General features: G+C 46.7%; 1 protein-coding gene across 5 annotated transcripts in view; it reads left to right on the top strand.

Moving 5' to 3' along the window:
* The window catches only part of LOC105020029 (protein diaphanous homolog 3), a 309,867-nt gene that overhangs the window by 219,428 nt on the left and 64,723 nt on the right, over nt 1-25,716 (top strand). For all 5 annotated transcript variants that reach the window (XM_029116813.2, XM_029116812.2, XM_029116811.2 and 2 more), the window contains 2 exons: nt 990-1,154; nt 16,347-16,479. In XM_029116813.2, coding sequence (XP_028972646.2) covers nt 990-1,154; nt 16,347-16,479 — 298 coding nt within the window. The remainder of the gene's footprint in view (nt 1-989; nt 1,155-16,346; nt 16,480-25,716) is intronic.

Below are 25,716 nucleotides of genomic sequence, written 5' to 3'. Positions count from 1 at the left end.
TCTGTGTGTGTGTCTGTCTCTGTCTGTCTGTGTGTCTGTCTCTGTCTGTCTGTGTGTCTGTCTCTGTCTGTCTGTGTGTCTGTCTCTCTCTGTCTGTGTGTCTGTCTCTCTCTGTCTGTGTGTCTGTCTCTCTCTGTCTGTGTGTCTGTCTCTCTCTGTCTGTGTGTCTGTCTCTCTCTGTCTGTGTGTCTGTCTCTCTCTGTGTGTGTCTGTCTCTCTGTGTGTGTGTGTGAGAGAGAGAGGGGATAACAACCTTGTCAGACAGACTTATTTCGAACTTGTACTTTCCATCTTCAGCATCTCAAGTAGTTTGTAGCCTCTCAGACAGAAACAGAAAAGTCCTCAGAATCTCATTTAGTCTGATTTACTTTGATGGTTATGTCAGATTACGAAAAATGGAAAAGAATCAGGTTAAGATTAATGTTCCCACTGATGTGACTTCTGTCTCTGAAATTCGTGGCATCCAACATCTCTCTTCTGGACACGCCCTTTAATGATTTTCGTTCTCTTGACATCGTGGCTTTAAACATTCATATTAAACAGTATAGAAGATTATGAACTTAAATGTGCAGTGCAGCAATATACTCAGTAAATATGCCGTGTCAGTATACTGTCTCAATATAGTCACTAAACCTAATGTACTCTCTTAAATTTACTCCATGTACTCTATTAAATGTATTCAATATGTCTGGTACAATACAATTTACTGTCACTAAACATGGTTTCTCCATAACCATTTTAATATCCTGATATTTATTCTGTTTCTCCCTCTGCCGCTTCCTCCCTGTCTTTATTCTGTCCTTGACGTCACACAGACTGATATCTTGTCCCTAAACTGACTGGGTTTTTCATTTCTAATCCCAGACACTCTTCTTTGGGTCCAGTCCTGTGACAGAGCCAAGGACCCCGTGATGAGCTACTCAAATGAAAAGGTCCCAACCAAGTAACCACTGGCTCAAGTGTTTCGCTCCTTGACCCTTGACCCCCACAGCTTTGCCAGGTTGGCCAGAGAACAGTACCACAAGCTGCGGATCATGCATGGCAACATGGGAACCCTTTACCAGAACATGGTAGAGTACTTCGCCATTGACCCTAAGAAGACCTCCGTTGAGGAGCTCTTCACAGACCTCAGCAACTTCAGAACCATGTTTGTGGTGAGTGAACAGATGCTTATTATTTTGTCTCCGTGGGCGGGGGGTGGTTCAGTGTGCCTTTCCACACAGCCCTTTCATCCTGACGCCCAAAAGCGGACCTTTCCCTTTGCCAGCACAAGACTGTGTCAGCCACCCTTTGTCGGTCACTCTCAGTCAGAACTGTGGACGTGAAGTTTCTTCAGGTTAGTTGTTGAAGAGCAGACATGATCTCCAAGGACTCTGTAAGGCAGCCTTCTGCCAACATCATTTTTAGGTTGAAAAGGCATTTCCCTGAGATTGGAGTGGCGTGTGGGTGTCTCCTGTCGTCATACAGGCCAGGGATGCTTGCTGAAGTGCTACTCATAAAAATTATTCAATGTTGGTGTGTGTGTGTGTGTGTGTCAATGAAGGTGTGTATCTAAGTGTAGGTTTTATCTGCCCCTCATTCTTATTCTAAATGTTAGCCTAGCAATACTGACTGAAGATGCAAGCGCTCTCTCTCTCCCTCTTTCTCTCTCCCTCTTTCTCGCTCCCTCCTTTTATAAAACACCATTTGAAATGCAGAGTTATTTTCCACTTCACTGCTACTGTGATGAGACGCATCTCATTGCTTTTATTATTTTTAAATGATTTTGAAATGTTGAAATTTGAGGAAATGAACCTGTGTAGGACAGCATGTTAATGTCCTTGAGCCCTGTAGCCCTGTCCTCCTGTGACTGTCTCTCTCCTGAATCCCACAAGGAGTTTCTCTCCTGTCTTTAAGCCGTATTATGTCTCTGATGCAGCCATTTTGTGGCTGTGTCAGAGTTTAGGTGTGCTTCATGTTTAGGTGGACCTCTTATCATAGATTATTTTTTACAGAGAATTTATATATTTCAAGTAGAAAAGAAAACAGCATTTCCAGATGGCCTTCATTTTGCCCGCCTTGAATGATGTCGTGGTCTTCAGTTAGGAGTGTTTTCTCCTGTTGAAAACTTTATGGTGAAAAGCAAAGCCGTATGAAAAGGTTGCATTTGAAGGACCTCGGAGATGACCATTGAGTCCAGGTGTAAAGCGCTAGTGTGTGTCCTGCTCCCTGTGAGGATGACAGCTGTTATTACTGTGGACAGGAAGGTGGAAAATCGTTACATGGATGTCCTCGGAAGTGCTGATGTGTGGGAAGACCGCTTGTCAACGTGTCCTGCATTATAAACACGTGACAACATGTCAGTGTGTTCTCCTAAAGAGACATGTGACAACATGCCCTCGTTCATAAACCTAGGGTTGCACGCATGTGTGTCCTATCTCTTAGAACCCCACGTAGCAAAGCTATTTATATTCAGGGACATTTTGCTTTCCCACCGTTGGGAAAGAGCTTAGGAGTAACGTAAAATGTACAATTGAATGGGAATATTTTTTTGGTGTGTCCCTGCAACGGTAGTTAAGACAGAGAGTGCGTGCGTGTGTGTGTGTGACTGACTAGTCAACACAAACAGTGGGTGGGCTTTTATATAATGTTCTCATGAAAGGACCGCTTCCACATGCCTATAAGAGCTGACTGTAGGGCTTGTAGTGTACACACTGTTTGTCACCCTACTCCCTACAAATGTAGTACACCACTTCCGGCCGAGGCCCAACGGGAGGCGTTGTGTGCCGCGCGTCTCCCAGTAACACCGGATCCTTCCGGGCCTCTGGGTTGAGTGAGGCTGGACCAGACACCTGGCCTGCCATCACACACAGCGCTTTAATCAGTGTGGTTGAGTGGCAGGGGATCCTGGACAGCCAGCTAAAGGTCTCCGTCCAGGGCTATCTCACGGATGTTTCCTCTGGGCCAGATGCTTCTTTTATTGGTTTCCTGAACACTCCCTCAACACACACACACGCTGACACTTTTCTCTACCAATCTTTCTGAAAAAGTTGTCTCTGTTCCCCTCCAGCCTCCCTCTCTAGCCCCTATCTCTGTTGTTTGAGAGAGGTCTGTCTGCTCTTGCTCTCTGAGTGACATTGATGGGCCGTGTAGCGGCAGAACTGGCGGTCTCTGAGGGGAATGGGTTTTGGCCACCGCTGCTTTGCTTCCCAGAAGTACCTCCCTTGCCGGATCTCCCCCCTCCCTCCCCCGCTCTCCCGGCCTCACCCTCTCGTTCAATTACTCTTCCTCCCTCCCCTACTGCCAACCCGTCTCTCACTAAGCCAGAGAAAAATGAAGTGAAGGAAAGAAGGGGAAGAGAATGAGTGGGAGAGAGATGGATGGAGGAGTTAATGGAGAGGTGGAGAAGCGGAAGGGCTGAAGTGGAGAAGTGGATGGGGAGAGCTGAAGTGGATGTGAATATCTTCTCTTTGCCCTAGTCACTGCACTTTGGCAGCTAGAGCCCCAGAAAAAGATGGATGAGAAGTGAATGAAGGTAGCAGATCCATCCCTGGTCCTTCCTCCTTCCTAACCCATCCCCTTGTCCTCATCCACAACGTGAGGCTGCTGTACATAGCCCAGTGTTTGGCCATCCTCTTGTCCTCATCCTCTACCTGAGGCTGCTCTACATAGCCCGGGGTTAGGCCATCCTCTTGTCCTCATCCCCTACCTGAGGCTGCTCTACATAGCCTGGGGTTAGGCCATCCTCATCCCTGTTCTTGCCCATCTGGTTGTGCTGCTGATATGGATTTTTCCTGAAGACTCTGGACTCAGCCCAGCTTAATTTATTGACCTGCTTGTCATCTCAACATGCAGAAATATTGATTTGACCCAAAAGGTCATGTGCTCTTATAATCTTCACCGGGCACGCCCCTCGGAGTCTGGCTCTGCTTTAGGTTTCTTCAATAGCATAGTCACATCATTTTGTAATCCTCAATAGCAGTACAAAATTATGTGAAATCATAAAGAAATGCTTGAATCAAGCAAAAAAAAATACATGTGGCATAGCATTTCTGCTTTTAACAAGAAAGAAATTTCTATATACGAGCAAGTTTATTTAGGCACAACTTAATTCTTAGAAGACAAGCTCTGTAAAGTCTGAAAACAAGAATGTCAGGCTTGTTCAGATTTCTTCATATGTGATTTTTATTTTTTATTTTTACGAAGCAACTGAAAATGCCCACCACACAACTTACCATGGACATTGAGTTGATATTGGAGAATATGGTTTTGGGGATGATACAACTTTTAATGGGAATCAATTGTTTGTCCACAAAAAAGGTCTCACAAGTATAGTAATAAAAAAAATGGAGTTTGTGTTCTTGCGTACTTTCGCGCGCTCTCTCTGTCTCTCTCTACCAATCTGTTTCACTATTGCTTCCATAACTTTCTGTAAAGGTCCCTATCCATTGAGACCTGGCTCCACACCCCTATGTCACCAGTGTTTAATGTTAATGTCAGCTCTTGTGCAGTAGTTCCCCACCAGGTCTACCTGGCCTTTCCACAGGGGGTACTTGACAAGACTCATGAGACCATTGGCGTCCTACTGAAAGGGGAACTGCTGGTGGAACTGCGGACTGAGAGACATTCTGCTGGTGGTGCCGTGCTTTGGTTTAATTGTGTTGCTGTCAGGTGTGTGACGCTGATGGTCCGTTGGCTAGATTCTGAGACAATTTATTGAGACAGTTATGTAATTGCACTTCATTCAGAGAGTTAGGAAATTACACTTAATTTGGACTGTCTTTGAATGACGCTTTATTGAGACAGTTATGGAATGAAACTATTGACAGTTATGGATAGACACTTTGAGGCAGTTGTGGAAAGACACTTTTTTGAGACAGTTATGTATAGACACTTTGAGGCAGTTATGAAAAGACAACGTTATTGAGACATTAATGGAATGACAACATTATTGAGACAGTTATGGAAAGACACCTTATTGAGACAGTTATGGAAAGACACTTTTGAGACAGTTATGGAAAGACACTTTTGACACATTAATGGAATGACAACATTATTGAGACAGTTGTGGAAAGACTCTTCATTGAAACAGTTATGGAAGGACACTTTATTGAGACATTAATGGAATGACAAAATTATTGAAACAGTTATGGGAAGACGACGTTATTGAGACAGTTATGGAAAGACTCTTCATTGAAACAGTTATGGAAAGGACACTATTGAGACAGTAATGGCATCACACTTTGTTACTAAATTGCACTTTATTCTGACAGTTATGGAATGACAGAGGTGATCCAGACTGACTGAAGGTTTGAGCAGGGAACAGTAAGGGTTAAGTTCCTTGTTCAAGGGCAGAACAACACACTTTCAGCATGCCAGTTCTTGGCTTTGATCTTGCTACCTGTGTGGTAGTACACATTCACCACACACACATGTAACCAAACACACATTCACCACACACACATGTAACCAAACACACATTCACCACACACACATGTAACCAAACACACATTCACCACACACACATGTAACCAAACACACATTCACCACACGCACATGTAACCAAACACACATTCACCACACACACATGTAACCAAACACACATTCACCACACACACATGTAACCAAACACACATTCACCACACACACATGTAACCAAACACACATTCACCACACACACATGTAACCAAACACACATTCACCACACACACATGTAACCAAACACACATTCACCACACGCACATGTAACCAAACACACATTCACCACACGCACATGTAACCAAACACACATTCACCACACGCACATGTAACCAAACACACATTCACCACACGCACATGTAACCAAACACACATTCACCACACGCACATGTAACCAAACACACATTCACCACACGCACATGTAACCAAACACACATTCACCACACGCACATGTAACCAAACACACATTCACCACACGCACATGTAACCAAACACACATTCACCACACGCACATGTAACCAAACACACATTCACCACACGCACATGTAACCAAACACACATTCACCACACGCACATGTAACCAAACACACATTCACCACACGCACATGTAACCAAACACACATTCACCACACGCACATGTAACCAAACACACATTCACCACACGCACATGTAACCAAACACACATTCACCACACGCACATGTAACCAAACACACATTCACCACACACACATGTAACCAAACACACATTCACCACACGCACATGTAACCAAACACACATTCACCACACGCACATGTAACCAAACACACATTCACCACACGCACATGTAACCAAACACACATTCACCACACGCACATGTAACCAAACACACATTCACCACACGCACATGTAACCAAACACACATTCACCACACGCACATGTAACCAAACACACATTCACCACACGCACATGTAACCAAACACACATTCACCACACGCACATGTAACCAAACACACATTCACCACACGCACATGTAACCAAACACACATTCACCACACGCACATGTAACCAAACACACATTCACCACACGCACATGTAACCAAACACACATTCACCACACGCACATGTAACCAAACACACATTCACCACACGCACATGTAACCAAACACACATTCACCACACGCACATGTAACCAAACACACATTCACCACACGCACATGTAACCAAACACACATTCACCACACGCACATGTAACCAAACACACATTCACCACACGCACATGTAACCAAACACACATTCACCACACGCCCATGTAACCAAACACACATTCACCACACGCCCATGTAACCAAACACACATTCACCACACGCCCATGTAACCAAACACACATTCACCACACGCCCATGTAACCAAACACACATTCACCACACGCCCATGTAACCAAACACACACACATTCACCACATGCGCACACATGTAACCAAACACACACACATTCACCCACATGCGCACACATGTAACCAAACACACACACATTCACCCACATGCGCACACATGTAACCAAACACACACACATTCACCCACATGCGCACACATTCACCATGCGCACACCCATTAACCAAACACACACAAACAACACACATGACTGATCTCTACTCAGCGTGTCACGGCGGAGAGATGGAATCGGTGTGTATCTCCACAGAATTGACACTATTTGTTACGCCTCGGGGGGAAATCCAGAGCTCTCCCCGTAAAGCGTAACGAAGCACACACTCAATAGACCAGACTGGGACTGAGGTGCAGTGGGCATCTACATGTCAGCTCAGATCACTGGGGAACTCACTGTAGCAGCCTGGCCTAAATATACTCTGTGTGTGTTTGTCTCCTTTTTGATTATACTTATATGCGAGTCTCCCTCTCTCTCTCTGTGTGTGTGTGTGTGTGTGTGTGTCATTAAATTAAAAGCCATCAGTACGTCTCTTAATGACAACACTCTTCCAGACCTTGTCTCTGCCATGATGTCACAACATTGTTAACCACGCTACACTGTTTTCACAGCTAACCATCTCCGTTTGATCCATTTCTCAGAATAGTGTTAGCCACGCTGATCGTGCGGCTAGCTCCATCTCCTCGTGTGTAGCAGACAGCGGAGAGTTTGACACAAGTCTGTGTGTGTTCCAAATGACCCCCCGTTCTTTAGCGCCGTGCAGTCCCCACAGGACTGGTTAAAGTTGTGTAGTTAACGTGGCTCCATTTGGGATTGGGAACACGTGTTTTCGTTGCATTCGGCGTCTTCGCAATGTGATTACGTTTAGAAGGAGGGTTTGGAAATTGAGGTTGACTTTTTGATGAAAATGGCTCAGAGAGGAATGTGGGGGTTCGTCCTGTTTAACACCAAGCATCCATCATGTCTGCCTGCTCCTAACCTGCCATCACGAAGTTCAGCCTTATTGAAAGTCTCTCTCTCTCTGTCTCTCCCTTTCTTTCTCTCCAATCTCCTTTCTTCTACCCTGTCTCTCCAGTTAAACCCCACCACCTTTCTCCCGCTTTTCTCTCACCCCTCGCTCTCCTTCAGTCATTTGCTAGTCTGTGTTCTACCCATTAGGAACATTGTAATTTGCGATTCTGACGTTGCCACGAGCAACAGGACAAAGTCGTTCAATCAGATTAGCTCCAGTGCAGCAGAGGAGACACCAGGTTCTAAGTGATTGATATTAGGAAGCATCTTAATCGGTCCCTTTTCTCTACATTGTGCGTTATGGGGCCCTGCTGGAAAGTAGTCCAATATGTAGGGAGCTAGATGCCGTTTGGGATGTGGGCTGACTCCTCTCCGGCATAGTCAAGCATCAATCACCCACAATCCTCTGTGGTGGCGTGGTCCTGTTGAGGTTACGTGAGTAGAGGTGCTTCAGACACATTGACTGGGGATGTTTAGTTTTGCTCATCCTGTTATCCTCCTCCACTTCAGCAAGAGATGGATTTGTGTTCAATCGCATCTTCTACCCACAGCCCCTTTGACATGTCACATGCTTCACACAGGTTACACATCAAACACAAACATAAAAACTGATCAACATGCGTACACACACAACGACACATACACAAGTAACGATGTGTGTATTGCCCTGACAGCTGGAGGTAGCGGATGTACCGTGTATTGTATTGTCATGTGGAGGTAGAGGCTGTAGTCATGTGTATTGTATTGTCATGTGGAAGTAGAGGCTGTTGTCATGTGTATTGTATTGTCATGTGGAGGTAGAGGCTGTAGTCATGTGTATTGTATTGTCATGTGGAGGTAGAGGCTGTAGTCATGTGTATTGTATTGTCCTGTGGAGGTAGAGGCTGTAGTCATGTGTATTGTCATGTGGAGGTAGAGGCTGTAGTCATGTGTATTGTATTGTATTGTCCTGTGGAGGTAGAGGCTGTAGTCATGTGTATTGTATTGTCATGTGGAGGTAGAGGCTGTAGTCATGTGTATTGTCATGTGGAGGTAGAGGATGTAGTCATGTGTATTGTCATGTGGAGGTAGAGGCTGTAGTCATGTGTATTGTATTGTCATGTGGAGGTAGAGGCTGTAGTCATGTGTATTGTACTGTCGGGAGGTAGAGGCTGTAGTCATGTGTATTGTATTGTCATGTGGAGGTAGAGGCTGTAGTCATGTGTATTGTATTGTCATGTGGAGGTAGAGGCTGTAGTCATGTGTATTGTATTGTCATGTGGAGGTAGAGGCTGTAGTCATGTGTATTGTATTGTCATGTGGAGGTAGAGGCTGTAGTCATGTGTATTGTATTGTCATGTGGAGGTAGAGGCTGTAGTCATGTGTATTGTATTGTCATGTGGAGGTAGAGGCTGTAGTCATGTGTATTGTATTGTCATGTGGAGGTAGAGGCTGTAGTCATGTGTATTGTACTGTCGGGAGGTAGAGGCTGTAGTGCCAGGGCAGTCATCGCTCCATTTTTTTTGTTGTAACCCCCTAATCTGGGATCTGTTTAAACTTGGGACACCTGGTGGGAGGCATAATTGATGAGGTAGAATAAAAAGCCAGCAGGCTCCGGACCTCATAGGGTTTGAGTTGAAGATCCCTGCGTAGGATGTTGTGTATTAACTTACACTCACATCAACAGCCTGCATTGGTCTTAACAATAACCACTGTTATAAACTGTCAAAACAAAATGGATACCAAGAATATCAAACAGAGACTGCAGGGCGACCATGGGTCTAGCCACACAATTACATATAGATTCCCTTTTAATAACCGATCTCTGTGAGCTATTGGTGAGTCCCTACTGTCTGGAACTCACCAGTGTAAATGAACTGTTAACTTTAGCAATACAGCTAGAGACAATACTGTTCTTGAGCCTAGTGCTGCCGTATCTCACCAAAGTGAGTACCCCCCTCACATTTTTTCATGTGACAACACTGAAGAAATGACACTTTGCTACAATGTAAAGTAGTGAGTGTACAGCTTGTATAACAGTGTACATTTGTTGTCCCCTCAAAATAACACAACACACAGCCATTTATGTCAAAACCGCTGGCAACAAAAGTGAGTACACCCCTAAGTGAAAATGTCCAAATTGGACCCAATTAGCCATTTTCCCTCCCCGGTGTCATGTGACTCATTAGTGTTACAAGGTCTCAGGTGTGAATGGGGAGCATTCCCTAACCCTTATCGCTCACACACTCCCATACTGGTCACTGTAAGTTCAACATGGCACCTCATGGCAAAGAACTCTCTGAGGATCTGAAAAAAAAATATTGTTGCTCTACATAAAGATGGCCTAGGCTATAAGAAGATTGCCAAGACCCTGAAACTGAGCTGCAGCACGGTGGCCAAGACCATACAGCGGTTTAACAGGACAGGTTCCACTCAGAACAGGCGTCCCCATTGTCGACCAAAGAAGTTGAATGCACATGCTCAGCATCATATCCAGAGCTTGTCTTTGGGAAATAGACGTATGAGTGCTGCCAGCATTGATGCAGAGGTTGAAGGGGTGGGGAGGTCAGCCTGTCAGTGCTCAGACCATACACAGCAAACTAAATCAAATTGGTCTGTATGGCTGTCGTCCCAGAAGGAAACCTCTACTAAAGATGATGCACAAGCAAGCCTGCAAACTGTTTGCTGAAGACAAACAGTCTAAGGACATGGATTACTGGAACCAGGTCCTGTGGTCTGATTAGACCAAGATAAACGTATTTGGTTCAGATGGTGTCAAGCGTGTGTGGTGGCAACCAGGTGAGGAGTACAAAGACAAGTGTGTCTTGCCTACAGTCAAGCATGGTGGTGGGAGTGTCATGGTCTGGGGCTGAGTGCTGCCCGGCGCTGGGGAGTTACAGTTCATTGAGGGAACCATGAATGCCAACATGTACTGTGACATACTGAAGCAGAGCATGATCCCCTCCCTTCAGAGACTGGGCCGCAGGGCAGTATTCCAACATGATAACGACCCCAAACACCTACAAGAGGACCACTGCCTTGCTAAAGAATCTGCGGGTGAAGGTGATGGACTGGCCAAGCATGTCGCCAGACCTAAATCCTATTGAGCATCTGTGGGGCATCCTCAAACGGAAGGTGGAGGAGGACTCCAGTGGCAACCTGTGAAGCTCTGGTGAACTCCATGCCCAAGAGGGTTAAGGCAGTGCTGGAAAATGATGGTGGCCACACAAAATATTGACACTTTGGGCCCAATTTGGACATTTTCATTTAGGGGTGTACTCGCTTTTGTTGATAGCGGTTTAGACAGGGGACAGCAAATGTACACTGTTATACAAGCTGTACACTCACTACTTAACATTGTAGGAAAGTGTCATTTCTTCAGCGTTGTCACATAAGATATAATCAAATATTTTTCAAAAACTGTAATTTTCAGGCCAGAGCTCATTCATTTTAACTATTTTCTTTACGTGGATTAGGCCCGGGCTCAGCTTGCCTGGCTTTGGTCCGGCCCGGCTTTAATTCCCTGGCTCGATAGCAGGTCTTATGACACTGTGTACGTGAATTGCCTTGCTGAATTTCCCTGGATCGTCAGTGTTTCTAATTTTCATTTTGTGTCCCCCCCCCCCCTCCCTCCCCCCTCCCTCTGGTCTCTGGCTCAGGGGAAACTGCTGACCAGTGCTCAGCTGTGTCCGTGGGTGCACCTGTTGAGTGAGTTTAGCAGAGTGGATCCTTGGTGCTTAGCCGTCCACTGCCCACGCGTATCGATATTCCGCTAATGTCCGGAAAGCTCTGTCTCTGTCTACAACGACCTCTTCTCTCATTCTCTCTCCCTCCCTCCCTTTGTATCTCTCTTCCTTTCTCCTTCTTTCTTTCCCTTGCCTCCATCTCCTGTCACCTCTGCTCTCTTCTAGCCGCCGTCGTAACAGTCAACCGGTAAATCGCGGGCTCTGCATTCGAGACCATGCTGAGCACCTTGCTCTCTGTTCCCTTGACTCCCTGCTCTGCTACCCAGTGAATTGCTGTTACTGACTGGGTGCTAACTGCTAGCATTAAAACAGCATGGCTGAATAAATGCTGACTGCTAACGCTGAAGCGTCATGGCTGACTGGATGTACACTTCTAGCCAGCGGAGCACGGACAGGGGAGTAGCCTCGGGGCTAGCAGTAGCCTGGACGGGGGTCAGGTAAATTAGCTTGCATTGGAAGAATCAAGTGCCAGAGTTGTAGGAGGACAGTAGTGTTGTGGCACGATACCCATCGTTGGCTCCCATTACCGTCTGATCACAGCAGAGACCATAGTGTGGATCCCTCTTGGGCTTAACTACACCGAAAACCTGCGCCGATGAACAGCAAAACGGCAGAAAGCAAGCCGCTGAAGGGCAGAAAGCAGGCCGCTGAAGGGCAGAAAGCAGGCCGCTGAAGGGCAGAAAGCAGGCCGCTGAAGGGCAGAAAGCAGGCCGCTGAAGGGCAGAAAGCAGGCCGCTGAAGGGCAGAAAGCAGGCCGCTGAAGGGCAGAAAGCAGGCCGCTGAAGGGCAGAAAGCAGGCCGCTGAAGGGCAGAAAGCAGGCCGCTGAAGGGCAGAAAGCAGGCCGCTGAAGGGCAGAAAGCAGGCCGCTGAAGGGCAGAAAGCAGGCCGCTGAAGGGCAGAAAGCAGGCCGCTGAAGGGCAGTGTAGTGAACTGAACTGAACAGTTGAACTCCGACCAGAGTGGTAGATTATAGTGGTGCTGGGTTCATCTCGTGTTTTAAGGTTGTGATGAGCTTGTGGAAGCGAAGCGGTGGCGTTCCTCGTTCTTTCAGCATCAGAAGAGCTGTCTGTCCTCTAGTTCAGATGGAAAACCGAGGTCTTTTGCTCGGCCCGAGGTGTTCCTCCACAGAGTTGATTCCCCCTGCATTAACTTCACTGACAGCAGGTAGCTGGACATATCAGGCCGACTCTAATGGCTTCGTGAAACAAGAGGGGGCTGTAGCATGTCTTTTCACCCTTAATACCTGCCTGCCTGAATCTGGTGGAAGACACACACACACAGATTGAGTCAGGATGCAGTATAAGTGACTTGTCTCTGTGTGTGTGACTGGTCCTACGCCACTTAATCTGTAGCAGCCATGATGCTGTTCTTTTCATATCCAGCCGTCATATTCTGAGTTGTTATTGATGTTTACTGCCTGGCTGGCTGACACGCACACACTCACTCACACACACACACACACACACACACACACACACACACAGTGTCCCATTGATGAGCTGTCAGCTTTGGAGGCAGTGGCTAGCTCTCTAATGTTTGGAGCTTGGCTGACACACACACACACACACACGTACGTGCACGCACACAGGTCCCATTGATGAGCTGTCAGCTTGGGAGGCAGTGGAGCATTGATAAGTGTGCCTATCATAGTAGCTCCGTATTAAATCATAAAGAGCCTCCTCAAATTTGTCCGGCTTCATAATGGACTTATCGACAGCCGCTCTCTGTAGCTCCCGTAACCTCCGGCGCGGGATGCCAGGGTGGATATCAGCGACGGCGTTAAGACTCTCGGTGTGACCGGCCGGTGTTCAGGTTCTAGTCGTCCGTGCGGTTCTGTAATGATTTGTCCATATCAGTCAGGCTGAATAGTGATCCAGAAGTGTCAGGCAGCAGTGGTCTGTCTTAGACCGTATTGTCCTCATTATAAACACTACTTATTCACCATGGATTTCCTGTACATCACATGGATTATGGCGGTTTCTGTGATTGGGATTGAAATGGGATATGGACCGAATGCTAAGTCAATACCCATATGTCAAGCTTCATGAAAAAGCAGCTGGACATAATTGATGTCTTAGAACATTATGGGCTGCATAGATCTGTGGTAATGTTGAGGCTTACAACATCCACTGTACGTTAATTTAATGAAAAAGGGATGGTTGTTAACACAACTGGGTTAAACCACAGGGTTATGTTGATATGAAACTGGGTTAAACCACAGGGTTATGTTGGTATGAAACTGGGTTAAACCGCAGGGCTATGTTGGTATGAAAATGGATTAAACCACAGGGTTATGTTGGTATGAGACTGGATTAAACCACAGGGTTATGTTGGTATGAAACTGGATTAAACCACAGGGTTATGTTGGTATGAAACTGGATTAAACCACTGGGTTATGTTGGTTTGAAACTGGATTAAACCACTGGATTAGGTTGATATGAAACTGGAAAACCGGCCCCGATTAAGACTAGTCTAGGATTTAAAAAAATCCAGTTCAATGGAAAACTCCATTGTTGTCATGAAGCTGGATTAAACCACTAAGTGTTGTTGTTATGAAGCTGGATTAAACCACTTGGTGTTGTTGTCATGAAACTGGATTAAACCACTTGGTGTTTGTAAAAGAAAATGTAATCTGTCTCAAGTCCAAAGTTCTATAAAGGTTTTTGACATGCCCATGGGATAATCGTTATATGGCCACCTAGTATGACCGCACTCAAAATAATCAAAGAATCTAGGTACGACAAGCGTCTTTGTAGCTTCTTTACTGGCCCCGCCCCCTACTCATATTACTCACACATTGAACACAGAACAGATGCTAGGTCATTCTCTGGTCAAGCTAAGATCTATTCAACAGATCAACAGAGGACCCTATGGTCTGTTAATTACTCATTTACCTAGGTCACAGCATACTGAATGAAACCACCATAGAAATGAATATAAACTCATAACTGCCATATTAATATAAAATGATAATAACATCAAAACATCATATATTGCTTCTCGATTTCAAAGTTCTATCACATTTTGTTGATATGAAACTGGATTACTTGGTGTTGTTGACATGAAACTGGATTATATATATATTATATTATTATTATTATTTGTTTTTTTTATTGACAGTTTAGTGGCTCCTAAAGGCATCAACACACAAGTGAGCTGTAATACCTCATGCCTGCATAATACTGAATATAATCAGTCAGGTGTTTCACTCAGTCTTTCTGTCTGCCTGCCTTACCTGTCTGACATACTAGGGAGATTGGAGCTGGAGAGAGACCGTGGAGGAATAGAGATGGGGGAAGGATGGGTGGGAGGGAGAGACTAGAGAGAAAGATGGATATACTGTATGGAGGGAGAGATCTGGGGAGATAGAGAATCAGTGAGAGGAGGAGCGAGGGAGGGAGGGAGGGGGAGTTAGAGAATCAGTGAGAGGAGGAGCGAGGGAGGGAGGGAGGGAGGGAGGGGGAGGCAGGGAGGATGCATCTCAGGGACAGTTGGACGGATGCTGATGAGTTATGTCATCCCTTCTCACTCATCCGGGTTCCGTTCAGGTCAAGGATGACACAGCCTTTCAAATTCCGCACCTGTTTGTGCTAACATGCTTATCTCACGTGTGGCATATGACTAGGGGTAGATTGACACAAACGGCGTGGTCGCCAGGCTACACTGAGAACACTGCGAACTCCCTGCTCTGCACTGCGTCTTCTGCAGTGCAGCGGAACAGTGCCTGTGTTACATAGGATTTACGGCCGTGCTGCAGGCCTTTAAAAGTACCAGTGTGTAGGTGAGATTTATTCCGCGTGTCGTACAATGTTTCTCAGCGAGGGCGTGTTTGTTTGCTTTGTATTTTCAGTGGTATTGTCATAAGACACTAAACAATCTCTGCTATTATGAGAGTGTTGTTTCCTTCCATTTCTTTTCTTATGAAAAGCCGGCAAAAGAAAGGAAGGAAGATGTAGCGTGTATTACACGGAGAACTGCTGGCTTTGCACTCAGAAGATGTTTTTCAAGCCCAGCGGATCCTCTGATTGCCTGAGTGTCCTCTCCTCTCCAAACACCCACAGATCCCCCCTCTTCCCTTACCCTCTTCTCTCCTCACACAAAATAGGATTATAGATTTCTAACAAGACTCACCAGCTGTTAATGAGCTGCCGACATGGGAGAGAAGAGAAGAGGAGAGGGAAGAGCGAACATAGACTGCTCTCACCTCACGGCGGTCCTGTCCCAAATGCCACCCTATTCCCCGGGCAGTAGGCTACTGTAGATCACGGCTCTTAGGGGATAGGGACTCATTTGGGATGCAGAAATTCTCCAGAACATCCTTAAGTGGCCATAACACTCAGCCAGGGACACAGAACACAGCAGAGCAACCAGCTAATAAGGACTCCCCCATCCTCTCCCACAGCCTCTCCTATTCTCCCCCGTCTTCTCCCCTCTTCTCCTCTCGAGTCCCCCTCCTCTTGCCTCACACAGTCCATTTCTTCTCTCTCACTATTTTCTTCATCTCCCGTTTCTCCTCTCTCGCCCCTCCTGTCCTCCTTTCCGTGCCTCTTTGAGAGGAATATTTTTGTCTGAGATGTCCGTGGAGGGAGCTGAAAGGTCTCGTCCTCCTGTAATGGCGGCTGGTGAAGATGTCTAGATGGGGCTGCTGTGTGCAACAGGCCATACAGATCAGTAACCTGCGTTCTCCCTCTTCTGTCCCTCACCCTACGCCCCTTACTCCCCACCACAGCAAGCGTTAAAGGAGAACGGCAGAAGGAGAGAGGCTGAGGAGAAGCTGAGGAGAGCGCGGGTGGCCAGGGAGAAGGCGGAGCGTGAGAAGCAGGAGAGACAGCAGAAGAGGAGACTGGTGGAGGTTAATGCTGGTGAGACCTGTACACGCACTCACACGACATATGCTGAGCTGCACGAATAGTGGAAATACAATGTATGTCACACACACCCACCAGATTAGTGAATATAATGATCAGGTCAAGCGCAGCGGTGGTCAGGTCCTCCTGGTACACACACACACACACACACCCACCAGATTAGTGAATATAATGATCAGGTCAAGTGTAGCGGTGGTCAGGTCCTCCTGGTACACACACCCACCAGATTAGTGAATATAATGATCAGGTCAAGTGCAGCGGTGGTCAGGTCCTCCTGGTACACACACACACCAGATTAGTGAACATAATGATCAGGTGAAGTGCAGCGGTGGTCAGGTCCTCCTGGTTTAGATGTAACAGTTGAATTCCCTCAGGTCCTGAGTATTAAATACAGCACCAGAGGCAACCAAGCCCTTTACATTCACCAAATCTTCATTTTCATGCTATGGACTCATGAGGCGATTTCAAACTTTTCAATTTACGGGAAGTAGCTTGGGGAGAAAAAAATAGCAAACTTTCAGCCAACATTGTGTCACCGCGGCTTATAGAAATGTGAAGTGTGCCGAGAAGCTGAAAATATATTTAGATATGCTGAAATTAAGATAACGCGAAACCATAACGCTTTGACATCCCTGAGGAATGGGATGTCCCTGGCTGTCGGGTATGACACACGCAACGCGCGCACACACACACACACACACACACACAACACATATACACACACACACAACACACACACAGTAAAGCACTTTCTCTCACACGCTACAACACAATCCAGAGAAACTGCCGGTGAGTTTGGTGGTGTGTGTGGAACCGTGCACCTCCAGTAGGCGTGCACCTTTTCATCACAGCACTACACACACACACACACAGGTCCTCTAAACTCCCCAGTAAAAGCCTGCTTGTGTCCCAAATGCCCCCTTTATCTCCTTGGGCCCTGGTGAGGGGAAGTGAGCTACATAGAGAATAGTGTTCCATTTGGGACGTAGTGCCCTCCTGGACGTTAGCCTATCGCTGAGTGATTAAAGCCTCGTCACCAACCACTGCCGACGGGGACATTGGAGAAGAAATGGAACCGGTCAGAAAGAGAGACCAGTCTGGCTGACTGTCTGAGGTGCTGCAGGATAATTGGTTGGTTATACCACGCCGGCTAAGCCCATTGTCTTTGGGACCGGCAGCATCCGGCACATTTATTTGGCAATGAAGGCCCAATGTGATGGGTTGTTCCGTCAGGCCTTCTCTGCATTTTTGTGACAAAGGCTCTGTTAACAAGACTGTCTACCCAGCAACAGTAAAGACCGGTAGTTAGCTTGGTTGTTCGCTTAGGCAACATGCTGCTTTTGTGTTGAACCAGACAGGCTGGCTGGCCCCAAAATGAACTGTCATCCTTGATGGAAAAATAATCAATATAATTTAGTCCAGAAATACGCCATCTTCAAAAAGCTTGCTAGCTCTAATAAGTTAACATTAGCTGCTAACCAATGTTGTAATGCATTCCCCTCTCAAATGTTTTATAATGAATTTAGGTCATACATTTAATTTTTGAGGCGGAAGACGGAAGTATGTGATTTGACAGCCAATGAGTTACAGTGGTCAGTAGTTTTACAATGGTGATTGGTTGACACAACAATGCTCATCTATGTTGATATAGATCGTAATCTCCATTGGCTGTTCATTTTCCCCTTTGCACTCTGCTAACATAATATTTGGAACCTGAAAGTTTGTAGGTTCGAGCGCCATTTGTTAGAAGATAACCGAAAGGACTTAGTTTCTTTAATCCTCCGTTGTTGGCTAACGGATTTTACTTACAAACCAGGCTTCTATGAACCAATATTTGTTTTTTGTTTTTTTTTTGGTTGAAATTGGTTCTATAGCCACAGAACAGCTATAGCAGGTGTGTAATTGTCTCTGATTGGTTGGAGATTATCCAACCGCTGGCAATGTTGTTTGTCAAAACACCCCCTGTCACCTAAACAACTGCAACACAGATTCTCAGACTGAAACCTCTTGCTGTGTTTCCTCAGTAGGAGTGGTCAGGCAATGTCCAGGCAAAGTAAGCCATTAGACGTCTTAGCTGAGCTCTCCGTCCCAGAAGGCTCTGTTGTGTCCCAGCAGGCTGTGTTCTGGTCGATCTGGTCCAGTGGAGGTGTGTTGTGGTCAGGACCCGGGGCCCACGCTGGGTGGAGGCAGACGCTGGCCAGCCTCCAACAGACACCCCTCATCTAACATTCATGTATTCCCTGTTCACACACTCCCCACTGGCCGGCGGAGGCTAATACACCCCCACCCCCACCCCACCCCCCGGGAGAGACCGACAACTAACTAAAGGTTAATGCTGCCACACTGCTCAGCATGAATATACATGCAGTTGGACAGCGCCGGCTCCTGGAGCCCCTGCTAGTTCAGACGACACCTTCGCCAAGTACGATGCGGTCCGCTCGTGTCCCAAATGGCACCCTGTGGCCTAAACATAGGGGCACCAATTGGGACCATGGCCAATGAGACTGCTTTTTAGTCTGCCGGTCCGTCTGATAGCATTCGTGTCCATCTTAGCTCTGCTTTTATATTGTTTCGCTGTTTAAAAACAGTCTTAGCAGTTGTTATAGCAGTCATCCAGTTATTATAGTTTCACTCTGGGGGGGCCCTAACTGTCATCCAGTTTTCATAGTCCCACTCTGGGGGGGCCCTGTCATCCAGTTATTGTAGTTTCACTCTGGGGGGGGGCCCTAACTGTCATCCAGTTATCCATCCCTGGGATCCGTGTCCCTGGCCAGGTCTGTAGCGCCCCTTTATAACACAGGGTGGTGGGGGGGGCTCACATTGGCCAGGGGACAAATCCCTGCTCTCTGCCAGTCCTCCAGCCCTGGACGTGGGCACACAGACTGTTATCAGCTAAAGAGCTCCTCCATTGTGTGTGAGAGCACCAGGGAGCCGTGTCGTTACGGGGGACATTTCCTCTTCCATCATTTGATTATCCATCAATTCAGTAAAGAGCCTTCCATTCTGTCCCTCCGTCCGGGCAGACCAGAACACACTCGCCGTTAAATCATTACTCTGCTGACGGAGCCGGCAATAAAAGACAAGTGTGTGTTCTTTGTTCTGTGTGTGTGTGTGTGTGTGTGTCAGGTAGGTTCCGAGTCACACTTCATTCTTGGGATTAAATGCGGCTCAATTGTAGCCTGCTTTATGTACACCTTTAGTGAGAGAATTTCTTAATTTAATAACAATTCCGGTCACCCGTTCCGCTCTCCTTTTGAACTGCTTTCCCTCCCATCCATGACACACAGAAATAAACACAGACACAGCAGGAGTAATGAGCAGAGTGTTTTCAGCTGCTTCGTGTCGCTTTCCGTGGGCTCGCGGCTCTCTCTGAAACATGAGCCACACGATAAAGCATGCTATATTTGCATAGAGCCCTATTCTATGGAGATTGAAATTGAGATGTGTTTTTTATTTTTTTTGTTCTTCGCTATCTTCCGGCGGCGGCTTGCTTGCGGGGCGGTGGCTATGACTGAGCTTGTCTGTGTATGACAAATCTGTAGCATTAACTCCCAGGGCGCAAGCAGAGAAATGTTTGTGGAGCGACAAATTACACATCAGAGCTTTACTTAACTTTCGCTGCATGGCTACAAAGGATGAACTGTTGGGACGTCCAATGGGGTGGGGGGGGGGGCAGGCAGACACCCCGTGCATTACAGGGGAATGGGATTCACAGGACTTTGGGGTGGGGGGGCGGTGTGTGAAAACAGGTCCTCCTCCGCACAAAAGCAGAGTAACTCCTCCGGAACTGAGGAGGGAACTTGAGGAGGACGTGATTTAGAGAGATGGACATGGAAGGAGAGGGGGTAGAGGAGGTGGGTGCAGGTGACCCCGGAGGAGGAGGAGGAGCTGTACCCGCCACCTGTGATAAACAGCAGAGATAGAAGGCCTCCTTACAGAGAGACGGGAGCGCGGAGGGTTTCAGAGTGGCAGAAGAGAAAAGGGCGGGGCACGGCAGGTGACTGGAGGCGGGAGAAAACGGACGTAACCCGTGAAGCCCAGCGCTCACTAGATCAAAACAAAAGGAAACCACAGCCTTCGAGGGGAGGTCCTAATACATTGTCTCTGTACCATTTCATTGGAGAATTTGAATGACTTCGCCTCGTCGCCAGTCCGGCTCCTGCTTTATCACCAAGACCTCACATGTACTTCTCAGTCTCTGGCTTTTGCCGTGCTGGTCCCCTTTCTCATCTGTCGATTGCTGCTACTATTAGAGTCAATTAGCCCTGGTTAGAACAGGGAGGGAATGGGAGAGGAACGGGTATGGACTGGGTATCGGCCGTAGTTGGGAGACAATGGAAAATGCCACTCTTTACTGGGTCTGTCTGGGATTGTTCTGATTGAGTTAGAGCCCAACTCAGCCTGCCTGATCTCCTGCCCACTGAAGTGTGACTGTTGGGCTTCTTATTGGTCTTTCAGTTTAAAAGAGACGCCATTTTGTTTACCCGTGTATTCTCTTCCGTGTTCTTGTTTTAAGGAGGGAGAACCGAGCAGGGGGGGGAAACAAGTTTTCTTTTTCAGAGAGCGATCGAGTGAGAGGGTTTCTCAGGCCAGCAGGGAGGAGTGAAGAGATGAACAGATGGAGACGAAAGAAAAAGGAGAGTGAAGAGAAACTGATGGAGAGAGGGGTGAAGTGATTGAGAGAGAGAGAGAGAGAGAGAGAGAGAGAGAGAGGGAGGGGTGAAGTGATAGATGGAGTGATTTTTAAAGCTTCAAGAGAACTGATTAGAAAATGTGTCCAGTGAGTGTGAGCTGGAGGAACGGGGGTGTCACGGAGCCTTGGGCTGGTCTCCCACAGGGAGAGTATGAGAAGGGTATACACTCGCAACTCCATGTCGCTCTGGGTAACAAGGTCTGCTAAATAGCCCAAATGTAAAATTAAAATGATTCAGATGCATACAGAAATGCACCTAAATATAAACTGCAGTCAGAGACTAAACTCGGATGATTTGTAGCGTTTTAACATGTGCCAATTTTAATGTGTACATACTGTAAATATATTCACGGCTTCAATTTGAAGAGAGAAATATGGAGCAAAACGCTTCTGTACACATCTCTTTAGCGATACGTCTCCCGTCACAGGTGCTTTCTGGGTAAATGGAAAGATGGAGAGGCAGGCAAAAATGGGGCGGACATCAAAGCTGTGTTGAGCTGCGATACCTTCAAAGACTTAGATTAGAGCCTCTCTCTTCTCCCTCTCCCCTCTCCTCCTCCTCTTCTCGTCTCCCCTTCTCCTCCCTCCTCCTCGCCCCTCTCCTCCTCCCTTCTCTACCTCTGCTCTGATGTTCTGCGGTACTTTAGCAGCTCAGCGTCTATCTACCTCAACTCAACAGCAATTAGTTTTAATCATATTCCAGATTTCATCCATGTTTTCTACTGCCAACTTCCCTGCCAGGTAGACAGACATGTCTGTGATGTCAAGACCTTGTGTGAAAATATATATTGGATTGTTTTTCTCTCTTTCTCTCTGTATATCGTTCTTTAAAAGCATAGAACAATCTAAGTTCTATAAAGCAATCCTCTGTCTGGCTCTGCCAGTTCGCTCGTCTCTGAGTGACGTTTAAAATTGGACGGTTTGTACTCACAAATAATCCTGAGCTGCTGCAATCCTCTCCTTCCTCCTGTTTGAGAGCTGAGTGCTGGGGGGGTTAAGGTGGCGTTGTGTTGCGTTCTCCACCGCAGAAGTCAAACTGAGGACACACAATATTAGTCAGCTGAAAGTTGTTTGCAGGACTTGGCAATATGGCCTTAAAAAACATATCACAGTGTTTTTAGATTTTCCGACGATAGGGGTTCATATCATAGCATCTTCATTTGTTACTTAAATTGCCATAAAAGACGAAGAACTTATTTCTGGGTTTTAACTACTGGGTTTCTACTTTGCCTTTAGGCCCCATTTCACAAACAATATTTTTCAAGACAATACAGCTAACAGATCAAGATCTTCAGATAAAAGCGTTCAAAGTAATTCAGTAGTTAAGTATTCCAACATTAAACTGCCAGTGTATAAAGTAATGCAATTCACAGTATTATTGTTCAAATTACTAAAAGAATTGTGTGGTGTAGCGTGTCTGCAGAAGGCCCTGCGAGGACCGGGGCAGTGAACCAATGGGGCAGTGCAGTGGGCCGGTCAAGACAGGTGAACCAATGGGGCAGTGCAGTGGGCCGGTCAAGACAGACGAACCAATGGGGCAGGGCAGTGCAGTGGGCCGGTCAAGACAGACGAACCAATGGGGCAGTGCAGTGGGCCGGTCAAGACAGATGAACCAATGGGGCAGTGCAGTGGGCCGGTCAAGACAGGTGAACCAATGGGGCAGTGCAGTGGGCCGGTCAAGACAGACGAACCAATGGGGCAGGGCAGTGCAGTGGGCCGGTCAAGACAGACGAACCAATGGGGCAGTGCAGTGGGCTGGTCAAGACAGATGAACCAATGGGGCAGGGCAGTGCAGTGGGCTGGTCAAGACAGATGAACCAATGGGGCAGGGCAGTGCAGTGGGCCGGTCAAGACAGATGAACCAATGGGGCAGGGCAGTGCAGTGGGCCGGTCAAGACAGATGAACCAATGGGGCAGGGCAGTGCAGTGGGCCGGTCAAGACAGATGAACCAATGGGGAGGGGCAGTGCAGTGGGCCGGTCAAGACAGATGAACCAATGGGGCGGGGCAGTGCAGTGGGCCGGTCAAGACAGATGAACCGATGGGGCGGGGCAGTGCAGTGGGCCGGTCAAGACAGGTGAACCGATGGGGCGGGGCAGTGCAGTGGGCCGGTCAAGACAGGTGAACCAATGGGGCGGGGCAGTGCAGTGGGCCGGTCAAGACAGGTGAACCAATGGGGCGGGGCAGTGGGCTGGTGAACCAGTGACTCTGATGAAAAGGCCTTGTTCAGTCTCATTGGTGTGTCTGGGCGGAGGAGACGAGTAGCATCCTACTGTGGTTCATAAAGGGCTTTGTGACTGTGAACTCACATTGATTTAAAGGGAACTGATAACCAGCCCTTCCTGGTGAATAACCCCCTGATATTAATAAGCACCCAGGATCCAGACCGCCTGGAACACCCACAGCGTGCTTAGTGTTGCTGGCCAAACTATTCTGAAATCAGGCCACGTGCCAACATTGGTGTCCCATCACACACCGCCACGACTCTGACGACGGCTGACATTATTCAACCGGTTAAAAACTCCCAGCAAAATATCTGGTGATACGTTTCCCTCTATAACATGCGTCTGTGTGCGATGTGTGCGTTTGATCCCCCCTGGTGCACTCGGTTGTTAAGGATCACCGTCTTGTGGGTGGGCAGAAATGTGTTAACATCCCAGCAGTAGTGTCACCTGACAGACCGTATGTATATCATTTGTATCTATTAAACAATGATTGAAAATGTTGCCATGAAATGAGCGTCGTGAAACATCGCTAGACCTGCCCATTCCTCTGCTTGATGTTCAAGTAAAGGGTTAGCACATGTCAAAACTAATTTAATTCAAAATGGACTCGGGGCATCCAATTTTTTTGTTTCTCTGTGATTGTAAATTTGAGAGATAAGAACAGAAATAAAGAAATCCAAAACCAGGAGAAGAGAGAGAAATAAAAGCCTTATCTCAGGTGAAAGGTGTATTCTCACCTAAAAAGGTTCTCATCAACAAACTGTTTCTTTTCAGCTGAATACATGATATGGGACTGTGTGAATGAGGACTTCAGTTACTAATAGCCTTTTTACACTGCCATAGTTGTATTTATATTTGTTGCCAGATTTTATACTACAAATGGGTGAAAATGTCAGTGTTGCATGTCGCTTTCTGTCAGACAGTCCCTGTAGCTACTGAGGTTAAAAGACGACATCTCGCTCTGTGTGTTGGAGGGAAATGAGTGGTGATGGCGGAAGTCTGGTTGTGTAGCAAGTCCAGTTCTATACAAATCCGGTTCTGTACAAAGTCCGGTTCTATATAAAGTCTAGTTCTATAGGTCCTTTCAAAAATACTGATTTTGTCATTGGGTGACAGCTAAAAACCTCTCACACTGACACAAACAATTCTGTCATCACCAGGGACACCAGTTGTTTGACGGAGTGTACCATGTTAGTTACCATGTGTACAACATTGCCAGTGAATTGATACTCCTTCCAGGTCTTTCTCCTTTGCTAAAGTGAATAGAAAGTGGTATTTACATAATATGCTAATGGTACATCCATGAAATTGTTGTCACTACAATTGATGAAGTATGAATAGGCACTTAGACCAGGACTGGACTTGGGGTGAACTGACTCAATCCAGAAACGTCTTCACCATGCAGCTAAAGGATTTAATAAAAATGCAAACATACATACGGTTAACTGATCATATGCCAAAACACGGCTGTACACCTTTAATGTATGTCAGCCGGTTGCATCACCAAGTGTCTTAAGAAGCCATTCTTCTAGAAACATGAATACAGAATACGCCTGGAAGCGCGCAGACTGACAGAAACGCGTGAATCTGAATCACTTTATTTCCCCTCTGCTTCTACTGCTTTCATCCCAGATTGACAGTTGACATTTTGCCAAACCGATACGGGGACACAATGAAATGCAGAAGTGCTTCCTGTATCTCTTCAGAAAGACAAAGAGGGAGAGGAGGGGGTGAGGAGAGGGAGAGGGGGAGGTGAAGAGAGGTAGGGAGGGGGAGGAAGGTCACCTGTGAACATAATTACTGTGGTTGGGGATGATGTCGCTCCGTCTTTTTCTCTCTTTTTACTCCTTCAACTCTCTTCTCTTTCTATATTCTCTCTCCCTCCCCTCAAAGGTTTAACCATCAGTCGTCAGGACAGAGGCATCCCAGCGCTGCAATCCCTGACCACTCTAGATATGTCAAAAACACTTATCCTTGCTCTCAGTTCTCCTCTGTCATGACGGCACCCATGTGCTTTTACACAAAGGCTTGAGGCTGCTTGCGATATAGCTGGTGAATGCCTCGGCCGCTTAGATTCGTGACGTCGGCTGTCCCCTAGTTAAAGGTCATTCTCTGCAGGTTAACTTATCTTTCAGTCATAGGTTTGCGTGTTATTTCATGTTTTTTTTTAGCATGCCAGCAAATGTGCTGCAATGTGTTTTTTTCCATCTTTATCTAATTTCAGTGTTCAGTATTAACCCCTTGTCTTCTCTAGTGTTAATCAGACTGTTCAGTAATGGCCCGGTAATGGTCTTTTAGCAGTGTGTTAATAGGA

Source organism: Esox lucius, chromosome 22 (assembly GCF_011004845.1).
Source record: "Esox lucius isolate fEsoLuc1 chromosome 22, fEsoLuc1.pri, whole genome shotgun sequence".
Lineage (NCBI taxonomy): Eukaryota > Metazoa > Chordata > Actinopteri > Esociformes > Esocidae > Esox > Esox lucius.
Note: the sequence above shows the minus strand (reverse complement) of the source record. Positions and strands in the feature narration are given on the sequence as shown.